The sequence below is a fragment of the Meriones unguiculatus genome, chromosome 11, assembly GCF_030254825.1.
Source record: "Meriones unguiculatus strain TT.TT164.6M chromosome 11, Bangor_MerUng_6.1, whole genome shotgun sequence".
In the NCBI taxonomy this organism is placed as follows: Eukaryota; Metazoa; Chordata; class Mammalia; order Rodentia; family Muridae; genus Meriones; species Meriones unguiculatus.
In genome coordinates, this window is record NC_083359.1 from 98761006 (window position 1) to 98774313 (window position 13308).

Below are 13308 nucleotides of genomic sequence, written 5' to 3' on the forward strand. Positions count from 1 at the left end.
CATTTGGAGCAGATGTTTAGGGCTCAGTCTGAAGACTCTATTAGAGCAGCTGTCCTTCCGAGAGAAGCCACCTCAAAACCAAACTAGAAACTTCATGAGAAAACAAAGGGATAAGGGCAAATGTGTGGTGTGGGAAGAAGGGGAGGGCTGCAGGGAGACAAACAGGAGAGCCAGGCCTTTCCTGGGATGAGCAGGTGAACCGCCTCTCCCCTGCTCTCACTGGCATCCCAGCCACCTCTGGCCTTCAGCTGCCTCTATCACTGTGAAAGGGAGTCACCACCTGCCACCATTCCTCAGCTGTCACGGTGTGACGGCCCGGAGAACACATACTTAACAAAACTTAACAAACTCAAGTTTAAAAAGAAACCACTGCCACACAGTTCAAGGTTTCCACGGTGTCTCCAGCCTCTCCACCGTCCACTGGAGCTCACGGCGTCGGTTCTTCCTGTGGGGGAATTCTGAAGGCCCGGTGACGGTCAACATCAAACAGTAAACGCGCAACTTTCATGCCAACTGACAGGAAGTACCACACAACTGAGCCTGTCTTCTACAGACTGCCCTTCCCAGTCTTCTCCCCTGGGGGCCAGTGTTTTCCTCAGCCTCTGGGGTAGCCAATCAGCACCACTCCCCACCAGGCTTTCAAGACCACCGTGGACAAACAGCCAGCACCTCTTCTTATCTCAAACTCAGGTCCACTTCTATTTCCATGGGAGGGCCCTCCCTGACATCTGCATGGGGAAAAAGAACCTGTTCCCATGTAGCTCGTGGTACCCAACTTCACACCCGACCCACAGATTCGTCAGGGGAAACTCGTAGGATCCACTTGTTCACGTGTGTGCTTACGTGGAGGTGGTGGGAACAAAATCGGTGCAAGAAGCAAGTAAAAGGGAAGAAGCCTTCAGACTGCAACCCACACAGTAGCCACACGGTAAGGTCTCAGAGAGAAATTTTGCTGGGCAAAAGCTAAGATTTTAGAAGCAGGCACATGCCGCATTCTAAGAACCTGTGTAACGAGGGAGAGGCATTCATTATTCCTCCAGAAACTCCAGACGGTTCAACAAGAGCATCCAGAGGAGGAGGCTCCGAGGGATCAGCCACTGTGTCCTCCACTGCGCCAGGCTTGAAAAAAGACACGATTAACTCCTACTAAATATTCTGTGAGCCTTTGGTGACAAAGACCGCGGCTGAAACAAAAGCGAGTCTAACGGTGACATATAACATAAATGAATAGAAAAAAGAAAAGAAAGAGCAAAACAAACCAGAACCTGCTCTTTTTATTATGGCCAGGAAAAGCACTGTCTCAAAGACCAAGGAGGACAAATGCACGTGGAATCCCTTATACTGGTGGCTTGCAGGTGGGGAACAGAAGCAGCCTGCGAAGGGCGCACACCATGGGACATCCACTTCCTCCCCGGCTGACTGTATGATGATGATAATGGGCACAGGGCGGGGGAGTGGAGAGAGGTTCTCCACCCATGTCCAGAGTGCTAGAAGTGGCACATGCACTCCTATACACGCAGTGCTTTGGGCTAAGGAGCTCCTCTCTGAGGTTTGCAAGACACTAAGTTAGCTGGATTAAGATCATTTTCCTGAGAAAGGAAGAGCAAGAGAGTGATCTTTTCTACAGACGAATGTATAAGCGGACAATAACCACACGTGGCAAAATATTAACTAACGACCCTTCGGCAAAAGCAGAGAAGCCCCGAGTTAATTATCTGCTTTCCTCTGACTTTTACTAAAGCACATTTTAAGACAAAACCTACATATCTTGAGCCCAATTATTCTCCAACGTCTCAGTGCTATATATGTTTCCCTCTGTGTGTGCACACGTGTGTGCACTGCCAGGTGTGGATTCTTCTGTCCCTCCTTGCTTTTCTGAGACAGAGTCTTTCACTGAGACCTGGGCCTTCCTGACTGGACAGTGTTGGCGGGCCAGCGAGCCCCAGGGACCCACTTGTCACCGAATCTTATGCACTAGGATTGCAAGCACGCACCCCACAGCCATGGTGCTGGAAGTCGGCAGCCTCTGCTTGTGTGCTCAGCACTTTCCCACCTAAGCCGCCCAGTCCTAAGTGTTCCACTGTTACAGCAAGTACAACTACAGCATATGGGACAGAGGGTAGCTTACGAATGAAAGTGTGTCCAAAAAAGTTACCTTTCCCCACAGTGCCGGATGTTCCTCAGATACAACATGAAAAGAGTTTCATGAAATAAATGTCATCAAAAATGTTTGACAAGCTCAGCAATGATGCCCCACACCTTTAACCCCAGGACTCAGGAGGCAGAGAAAGGTGGATCTCTGTACGTTCAAGGCTAGCCTGGTCTACAGAACAAGTTCCAGGCCAGCCAAGACTATACCAAGAGAGCCTGTCTCAAAAAACAAAACAAAATATTTAACGATAAACAACAGAAATAAAGCATCAACTCATGTTTTAGATTTAGCAATATTTAAGGCATTTTACATGACTATTAATCTCAATTACACGTTATAAAAGATTTTTCAACAACAGAAATGACACCAAAAGAACAGTCACATTATTAACATGAGACCCGACAAACCAGCCATTGCAAGACAAACGCTGCTGTTTCAGTGTTTAACATCGAGGAAGCTCTCTTCACTGTCTGTACAGACCCACTAGAGGCTGTACATTTTCAAGAATATACGAAATAAACAAGCAGAGTAGCCACTATATTTCCAACCAATTTTAAATTATAGACAAACCAGGATATAATGCTGAGATCATATTATCAGAAAACCATAGAATAAAGAATAAAACTAACTTTGGTGGGAAAAAAAATAGAATAAATCTCTAGCACTCAAAATAATCACATTTAAATTCTTAAAAATAGGTAGTTTGGAAAGCACACCTTAAAATAATCATGGTATTCTATAAAACATGTTTTTTAAAAGTTTCAAGGTAAGTGGCAAACTCATCCTCCACTGTAAAACGTGATGAACACAGAAAACAAATGAACCAAGACCACAGATCCAGGCCAGCAGGGGCATGCCGCACATGCGCCATCCCTCACCACTGCATCTCCGCTGCCTGGGCCAAAGAAAATTTGCAGAACAAAACACTTCGTTTTCAAGCAGAACACTTCAAGCAACTCCCACTAACAGACCTCAGATGAAACACTAAATAAATCTGTTTTCCATCCCTACCCTAGGATTTCACTAGTCTGATCCTTAAATTATGTTAAGTCAAAAACCATTATGCTCTCACGTTATTTAAAAGTCAACTAATCAGAAAAGATTCCACTAGATTGTTTCAGTTGGCTAAAACTACCAACACAAAAAAATAAAGCCAATAATAAAGTGAGATCTGTCAGCAGAAAGTAATGAAATATATGCTATGTTCTTCTGAAGGGAGGAGATTCTCTAAAAGGGATGTTTGTAATGTTAGCAACCAAATAATCTCCACAGGAAAACGCTGATAGAACAGAAAAGTCACATCCTTTTCAGTACAAACAACCCTGAACTCTTTCATTTCATGCTCATTTAGATGGGGAGTGATACATGGCATCAATATCCCATCAAGGCCGGAGACATGTTTGCAAATGACAAGAAAATAAAGCATAAATGGTTGACTTCTAGTATTAGGAAAGAAAGAGATGAAACTTCAAACTTACTTTTGCAAAGGCTTCAAAAAGGTCAAAAGCAGGCGGCAGCTGAGAAGCATCCTGTATTTCTTCTCTCATGAAATGTTGAAATGTCATTGCAAGTTGCCTCAGACCTTCTTTCTTATCTTCAGTGAGTTTGTTAATATCTTTTTTGTAAAGAAAATAAATAGTACAATCACCAAGTGAACATCATGGATAATTTTCAGGTATTCAAATGCTGGCTATTAAAAAGATTCCCAGACATACAATTATCCTGAGATTCTTTTATTCTTTTGACAACTACAAATCATGATGCATGTTATATTGGTTACATTCTGTCCAACTTAATCCACAAAATATATCAAACAGCTATCAAAAAATAAACAAGTGCACATACAGGTTTAAAAAATACAATAAACCAAAATCAGCTGCACATTGCCAGCTCTTTTATATTACTGAGCACAACTGTACCATCATAAATCCTAATTATGTCAGTGAATTTAAACTGACTTTTCCCCATAATAATTCACAAGTAGGTCACAACTGACTGATAAACACTATTATCTGAAAGGTTAAAAAGACAGAAAATTAGATATTGAAAGTTCATATGAAGTTTAAACAAGTGAAATTTGTCAGACAAGATGTGAATCATAACAAAAACGTGGATGACCTAAAGAGATATCAACCTTGAGCTATTTCCAGGTTTGACAAACACAGGCAGGCCTGGTGGGAACTGTGCTTCTTCTCTGTTTGTCTGGGTTTAAAGAGAGATTCCAGACACGAGAAAAGAGCTAAAGCTCATGCAATAATTCTGTAATGCTTCAGGATACAAAACTGGCATCAAAATTGCTAAAACATTTTTATACATTCAGAGCAAACTTGATGGCAAATGAAACAAAACAATGTGAGTCACAATTGTGAGTCCAAAATGCAACATATAGGAAAAATTTAACCCAAAAAGTCAAAGGTCTCTACACTTACAAAATTCTGATGGAAGACACTGAAGAGAACATGGAAGGAAGGGAGGGAGGAAGGCAGGCAGTGAGGGAGGGAAGGAGGGAGGGAAGAGAAGAGGGAAGAAGGGAGGGAGAAAGGCAGGCAGGGAGGAAGGGAGGGAGGAAAAGAGGGAGGAAGGCAATTAAACATTAAAGAAAACAACCCATGGCCGTGAGTTAGAACAATCAACTTTGTTAAGACACCCACACCACCACAAGTGACGTAGGGACTCAATGCACTTCCTATAGATTAGCAATGACTTCCTTCCCAGAGACAGGAGAAATCATCAGAAAAGCAAAGCAATCCTGGACAGAGATACATGACCACATCTAATGTGACAAACATCTATCTATCATCCCTCAGACACACCCACCTCTGAGCCAGATCAGAGAAGCCAGAATCGATGTCCACACAACAAAATGACTCTCAAACAAGGTGCTACAAATACCTTAGAGGGAAAGACAGCACCTTCAATAAATTATTCCAGGAAGGTAGATATTCACATGCAAAAGAACGAAACCAGAATCCTGTTTCTCTTCATACTCAAAAGCAATATCAAATTATCAAAAACATAAATATAAGATCCAAACCATAAAAGCATTAAGGGAAAAAAATAAAAGGTTTAGGACATGGACCTGGGCACAAAGTTTTTGGGTATGACCCTAGCATACCATCAAGAGAAAGAGAACTTGGAAAATAAGAGCCGAAGTCTAGAGAGATGGCTCCAAGGTTAAGAGTAATGGCTGCTCTTCCAGGGGTCCTGAGTTCAATTTCCAGAAACCACATGGTGGCTCCCAACCATCTAATAATGAGATCTGGTGCCTTCTTCTAGCCTGCAGGCCTACATGCAGATAGAACATTAGCTACATAGTAAATAAATAAATCTTTAAGAAAATAAGAGCCAATCAAACAACAACAATAAAAATATCTGCACAAATACTGTAACTGGTACAGCAAAGAGACTGCCTACTAACAAAAACAAACAAAAACCTGCAAGCAATGTATCACAAGGGACTAGGATTGAGAACATAGAAGGAACTCGATAGAAATAACTCAATAGAAATGATGAAATGAAATAATGATGAAGACCCTATTTATAGAAAAGTTCATGCTCTAGACAGATATTTCTCAAAAGAGGAAAGAGAGAGAAAGAGAGAAACAAATGACGGACTTGCACATGACAAAATACTCCACAGCACTAATTGTCGAAAATGTATCCCGCTCCAGTTAGAATGGTTATTATCGGAAAGCATAAAATAAGAAGTTCTGGCAAAGACGCAGAGAAACAGGTACCCCGATACAATGTTGTACGGTCATGGACCAAACAGTGTTGTGGCAACAGGCTGAGCCAGGCACTACCGACTGCAGCACTGTGAACATTGCTCAGAACAGGGAATCAGGGGACGAACGGATAGAGAGAATACGGTACATACATGCAGCAAAGTACTGCCTAGGTGTTAAAACAAAACAGTGTAAGGCTATTTTTTTTTTTCATCTCTGGGACAAAATTGGTGAACAGAATGTTAAATGAATAAGCCAAGCACAGAAAGACAAAAATCACACATCACTCACTGTAGGAAGCTTTAAACGATTTTCTAGTTTCCTTTCTGTTGCTGTGATAAAAACTGACAAAAAGCAAACAAAAACAAACAAACAAACAAAAAAAAAAAACCTCGGGGAAGAAAGGGTTTATCTGGTCCACACTCCAGGTCAACCACTGAGGGAAGTCAGGCAGGAAACTGAAGGCCTGACTCTAAGCTAAAAGCACGGGGGAACACTACTTGCTGGCTCACTCTGCTTCACTCACAGGCTCATGCTTCAGCCCAGGCCACTTGCTAGAGCAATGGGCCGGGCGCTCCGATATGACCCAAGGATAGAGACAATCCCTCACAGGCATGTCCACATAGCAACCGGGTCTAAGCAATTCTCACGTGAGGCTTCTCCTCTCAGGTGACTCTAGGCCGGATCAAGTTAACAGTGAAAGTTGACCAGGACAGAAGATGATCCCATTAAAAAATATATATATAGTGGTCATGGAATGTGAGGCAGGACCGAGAAGAACAGGACAATGGACACCACAACACCATTAGCTGGGTGGAATCAGTACTGCTATTCCACAGAATACAGATTTAAGTCCTTAGGAGATAAAAATAGTCAAAAGGTTCCCAACACAAAACACATGACAAATTTCTGACAGAAAAACACCTGTCATTCTGACATTACCATTAGTTATTGTATACTTTTGCTGAGTCATCTCCAATAAAGTATTTCAGCTTTCAAATGGTTCCTAATACAGACAAACGATACATTTGGGAATGCTAATTATCCTGATTTTTATTGCTATCTATTCTATTACATGTACTAGACCCCAAAAGTTTGTGTAGATACTTTATATTTCAATTGTATTTTCTAAAAAATATACACACGCAATAGACATTTTTCTAAAGCTAATACAACCTCATCAGTTTAAATTATACTACAAATGGCCTATTGGGGCTTATAGTGCGTCATCAGACTAATGACACTCGAAAGCATCTCACCAAGGGCAATGTACTGCACGGGGCTGGTGTTAACAGTCAAACTCACCGTAAGTGGTGTTAATTATCTAGCAGTATTACAAAGAAAAATGACTAATTAGTTCTCTATTCAAACTTGAGAAGACACCCCAAATTGAACTAACACTCTTCCTCGTGTCCGGTTTGCGCGTTCTCTTCAAATTATTTGCCGAACAGAATAATGGACCCCTGACTCCTTAGATGACAATTCACACCATCGGCACCTAGGGTCCTGGAACTATAGATCTAGGTCATCTTCTCATTCGTCTCCAACCAGAAGCGGCAATCCATGTAATGAATGTAGTCCACGAGCTCGAGCTCATTGGAGACTGGGACCACTTACAACCCCAGAGAAGAGGGCTTGTGACTGCACAAAAGCACAATCGACCTGATTGTGCCTGAGCCCAACTCCAGGGAGCCCTGAGGCATCCACGGTAGCAGGCAACCGCCATGGTAGCTCGGGGAAAGAACAATGCTCGCTACCATCGCGGAGCCTGTCTTCCAAACCTGCAGCTTGCCTTGGTATCTACAGGAACGGCGACGCTAGGGGGGTCCCTATGTTCACTAACGTGGAAAAGACACCAGGAAAGGAGAGAAGGGGGAAGGGAGGAAGAAACAGAGGACAAGGGGTCCATCATACTAACAGCTGTGTTACGGACTGAGATCCCTCAGTTCTGCTCAGGAGGAAATCATGAGTGCTCCCTCGTATGGCAAAGGACTGGGGTTCGATTAACAGATTCAAAGCTTATAGCTTCAAATCTGAAGAAGTACAGGTGTGTGACTCCGGACCTTAGAAGCTCAAGACTTATCATGCTGGGTTCACAACATGGAATACAGCCCTGACTCCGGTGCTACCAAATCGACCCGGTAAAATCCTTGCTCTAAGCGACGTCAGCGGCAGCAGTCAGCACTAGCTGACTACGACAGCTCTTGAGCCTTGGGTGTCAGAACCCCAGCACTGGCGTTGTAGCACTGGTGCACCTTAGATGCAGGAGCCTTCTCTCTTTAAGGTGTGGCAACTCCAGGGAACTCTTCCAGTTGACCAAGGCCCCTCGTCTCTTGCCCACTGCCTTCTGAAGCTTGCTTCTTCAACACTTACACAGCTTTTACTCTCTAGCCCTGAGCCCTGACTCTTCAGCTAGCCTGTCACAGGTGCTATTCCAGTACCACCGCACCTCCTCATGTGATCAGTCCAGTCCGTGCAACCTAGGACAAGATCACAGGCAGGCAAGAGGAATCTATTAAGAGAAGCTTTTCACTGGGCTAAACGTTAAAGCACAGGAGTCAGCACAGGAAGGAGTCTTCAGACTGACCAGCCTGCCGATGATGACGCCAGAAACAGAGGAAGGATGGTATGCAAATGAAGGGTTGCATTTGTACCAATCAAAGAACGGTTTTTGACTTAATCAACCAGACACCTTTCTGATTTCTCGAAGTGGCGATCCCACCCCCATCTTGAATGAGAACGGCTGCAGGGTCTAAAGTTCACCAAGGCTTGGCTCAGGATGATATTGCCTTCTCGAGCGAGTGCAGGGTGTCTGGAGTGACTGTTACCAGGGCAGGACCTTCTGACCTCCTTGAAGCTGGAGTGCTCTCAAAGCCATCACTAAATGCGAAAACAAGCCTCACTTGGACACACACAATCCAACCAGGTTCCAGAGAAGGAGCTGCCGGCTCGAGGCTTCCAAGAATAAGGGAAGGGCTCATCTGCTGTCATTAAAGATCTGAACTTCCTGCTTTCACTGAAGAGCTTCACTTAATAGTGGAGGGGGGGAACTGTTCTGTGCTTACAATGAAAACATGAGAAAACTCACAAAACTAACTTTATACCATATTTAATAATTCTTGATAGTGCCAACCTCCACCACCGTTTCCCTATGAAGACAGGTCCACTCAAATGATTATACTAGTCTGCCTACTGCAGATTTTCACAAACTTTCGTATGGCCCAATCTACCCTAGAATCAACTAGACAAACTTGTGTGTTATTGTCTATAAAAATAAAAAAGTCTCTTTAGGGTTGTTTCATGTAGTAAACACAGAAAAGCAAAGTCGTTATTAAAAACAACTCAGTGGCTACAGGTAAGACCAGCGGTTCTCAACCCTCCTAACGCTGCACACCTTTCACCTCATGTTGTGGTGACCTCCCAACCATAAAATTATTTTCATTGCTTTTTCATAACTGGAATTTTGCTATTGAGTTGTATCTCTGTTCCTAAGACCATTGGAAACGTGTGTTTTCTGACGGTCACAACCCATAGGTTGAGAACTCCTGCCCTAGACTGAACCTCTAGCAAACTGAAAGAAAAAAAAGGGGGGAGGGGGAGTTCAGCAGATAAATGATAGATTTAACTTTAAGATACTAATGAATAATCACTTACTGGACTCCAGATCATAAAATGAGTAAAGCCTCTCCGATTCTGAGGGTTTTTCATCCATCTGTGAAGGGAGAGGAGAAAACACCAAAAACAAGGTAAGTGCTCCAATATACAATTATTCTTGACTACATTTGGGTATTTTAATGAAATTTTTTCATTTGCTTGGTTTGAGATGTCACTACAGTTACACCACTACGTAGACCAGGCTGGCCTGGAAATTACTCTGTAGACCAGGCTGGCCTGGGACACTCAGCAAGCCACCTGCTTCCATCTCAGGAGCGTTGGGATTAAAGAAGTGTGCCACCACGCCCAGCTTCAGGGACAGTTTTTAAAGGATCATTTTTATATTATTTCTCTTCAGAACTTTTAAAAACGTGTGTGCATGTCCGTGTATATGTGGAGTGTAGGTCAGAGGGCAACTTAAGAATTCAGTTCTCCTTCCATTGCAGGGTCATCAGGCTGGGCAGCAAGCAACACCACACACCGAGTCCTGTCTCCAGACCTCTTCAGAACCTTTTAAAAATTACTTAGTAACAACTTTAAAATCTAACTTGCAACTTCACCTAAAGCAGTTTTATCTCCAAATAAAAACACCAAAACACGGAGTTCCCACACTTTCTCAGTCTCAAAAGCCTCTATAAAAGTTCAGAAAAGGAAAATAAAAATCAAAAGTCAATGACCAAGTGAAGGAATCAAATTAGACCCTACAATAATCTGAGACAGTCATGCTACAGCCCTAATGGAACAGTCTAGAGGCTTCTTAAGAACAAGGCTCCAAGCTGTTGTACTACAGGGAAAGGAGTGCAGAAATAATAAATCCTAGTTCTATAAAAGAAAAAAAATAAGAATGTGTCAGTTTAATGTATTATTATTTAATTAAGTCCTCACTCGAAAAGACAATGAAGGCTGATACATGCAGCATATTCACAGAAAAAGGTTACAAAGAAAACACAGCAAGTACCTCAAGACTCCCCTCAAGAAAAAGATTACAGTATCTCTATAGATAGGAGTGTGCCCATCACTGCCATCAAGTCAGTGACTAACAGGGGAACATGAGCTTCTTATCCTAACATACTGCCTGGAATAATCCACCGTCCACCTCAACATAAATTCAGTCCCAACCTTAAATAAGAAGAGGAACAGCAATTGCTTTTGTCAAATTAAACCCGGGCTCCTTTCATGATTGTGTACTCACAAGTTTGACAACAACCCTGCCCAGAAGTCTCACAGAGTCAGGCGGATATTTGGGCTTGCAGCTTTTAAGACATTTGCATTCTCGCTTGTGGTCTGGCCAACCTTTTTTCTGTGAAGACAAGAACAAGGAAGGACATCAGAGACGAAAGTCAACGCTCATTCAACCCAGTTTTGAACATTGAGAATCATCAACGTCATTAATTTAATATAATTTCAACAGCTTAAGCAGAACTGAGAAATACAAAATTCACTTTGTAATATTGCAAATGATCCAGGATTTAGTCTTTGCTGAGTAGGTAATCACCTATACCAACACCTCAGCTTCACCTTGCCCTTTAATTTGCCCTCTGATCATTACCAGGCTGGAAGATTCCACAGTAAGAACCAGTGGGCCTTTCTTAATACTTAGGCTTAATGTCTAGTCATGATATGACAGTATTTTAAAGAAAATGTCACTTGAAGCTAAAAAAATAAATCATGTGGCTAAGGAAAATCAAAACAAGGAAGCCAGCATTCTGAGTTTCCGCCTCACTGTAAATAGTCTGACAGAACAGGTGAACAAATAGATGCAAAACCATAAGGACTACATCACAGAAAGCAGCTAAACCATAAATCTCCAGTTTGTTCACGACTCTTTGAGGTCATACGAGGTCCTGGCTTAATTACCATAGAGCCCTTTTCATAAAAAGTGTGTAGTTCGGGAGATAAATCTTGTGATCAGCAAATTCATGACACGGTTGGAGAGAGCAGTGAGCTGGTCACACCGCTGGATGTGAGCGGACTTATTAAAGGGAAGGGAATCATCCCTGAGGAGAGGGCAACGGCTAGAGCCAAACGTCTGCTCCAACACTGACAACGCCCGATGCCCCACACACCCTTACTTCATAAAAATTATACATCTGATCGCGTTGCGTTCTAGTGAGCCTTTCGCTACAAAAGACTTTCTGTGCCGGTCTGCTCTGGCCCCTAGGTTCGGGAAACACTGTTTACAAGTTCATCGCTTCCGCTGTCAAGTTGCTCACTTTGACTATGATGGCCCTGCTTAATGCCCTTTGTATTCCTTCCATCCCGTATTTATACCTCACTCACAGCTCAGCAGGACTACCCTGGCCTCGTGTTAATAGGAAGGAGACGAGCTGGCATGTAGCTCTATGACAGAGTGCAAGAAGACCCAGCTCTAATGCCACCACAAAGAAGAGAGAGCCAAGCATGGCGGTAATCCAGGCACTCAAGAGGAAGATGAGGAAGTCAAGGCCCTCCTTGAATCCATGAGTTCAAGTCAACTTGTGTTGCCTGAGACCCTATATTTTTAAAGAAGAAAATGAAAGTTGTGTAAGAAATAGGCTGTGCACGCCAGTGGTGGCTCACGCCTTTAACCCCAACACTCCGTGTGAGTTCAAGTGCAGCCTGGCCTACAGACTGAGCTCCAGGATGGCCAGAGCTCCGAAGAGAAACCCTGTCTCGGGAAGAAAAAGAAATGGGCTGTAACAGCAGAAACAGAAAATGCTAAGAAATGGTAGAGTTCAGAAAAGGCCTCTGGTATCCACCTATCATTGTAGAATGTCCTAGACGCATGCCTAAAAAGTAACAAAAGACATTTCATTTCATTTCCTCCGTGATCCAGATATTGGATAACATCCTAATATTAGAGAGAGTAGAGCTCATAATCTGGGATTTAGGAACAAACTCCCCAAATATAAACAAGGGCGGTGAAAGCCTTGGCATGCTCAACACAAACACTAAGTGACTGCCATGTTTGTACATTTATTATTTAAGTTGCTTTATAAGCAAGGCGGAAACAGAGCATAACAACTCCCATAATTCTCATCTGGTAGGAAGGGAGACATATGTTACTAAATATTAAATCACAGGAGAATGTATTCTAAGAAGGCTGATCATCATACCAGACAGTATCTTTGACAACACTTATATTTACAACTATACTGGCCTTTTGGGCAGCTACATTAACCCCAGTACTTGCCTGAAGGCACAAGATTAAAGTCTAACTCAGTGGCACCAAAAAGCCTAACAAGTACTGAACTAGCAGCTGTCAATTAAATTACTAAGATGCACAAGGTGTGTGAAAAGTACACAGATTCACTGTCAAATGATTCTGGAAAAAAAAAAAAAAAAAAACAAATACACCCTGCTGAGCAAAATATGTTCACCTACTGAATGTTCTAATGAATCAAACAAATTTGTACAAATTATGTAACACAGCATCCCATGGTTGTCACTGCCGTCCTTAGGGACATGGGCTGCTATACATTGACTAAGATGTGGTAAGGCCCTAATTTCCATCTGGTCTTCCAATGAGAGTAGGTCAAGAGAGTAGGTCTCACAGTCCTTTATTCTGACAAGAAACTACATTGCTAGTGTCTTTAAACATTGAATTAATCTGCTTTAATCACAGACTGGTACTTAGCCCAATCGCCATCAGAGAGGCTTCACCCAGCAACTGATGGGAGTAGATGCAGAGACCCACAACCAAACATCAGATGACGCTCACGGAACCCTGCAGAGGAAGGGGAAAGAGGGTTGCAGGAGCCAGGTGGGTTGAGGACACCACAAGAAAACCCACAGAAG

At 42.8% G+C, this 13308-nt stretch overlaps 1 protein-coding gene across 1 annotated transcript in view; it reads right to left on the reverse strand.

Annotated features, from left to right (window-relative positions):
• Positions 1–13308, reverse strand: part of Smyd3 (SET and MYND domain containing 3) — a 523810-nt gene that overhangs the window by 416183 nt on the left and 94319 nt on the right. Inside the window, exons 3-5 of the mRNA XM_060364774.1 lie at positions 10724–10831; positions 9532–9589; positions 3631–3767 (exon numbers count right to left, since the gene is read on the reverse strand). Coding sequence (XP_060220757.1) covers positions 3631–3767; positions 9532–9589; positions 10724–10831 — 303 coding nt within the window. The remainder of the gene's footprint in view (positions 1–3630; positions 3768–9531; positions 9590–10723; positions 10832–13308) is intronic.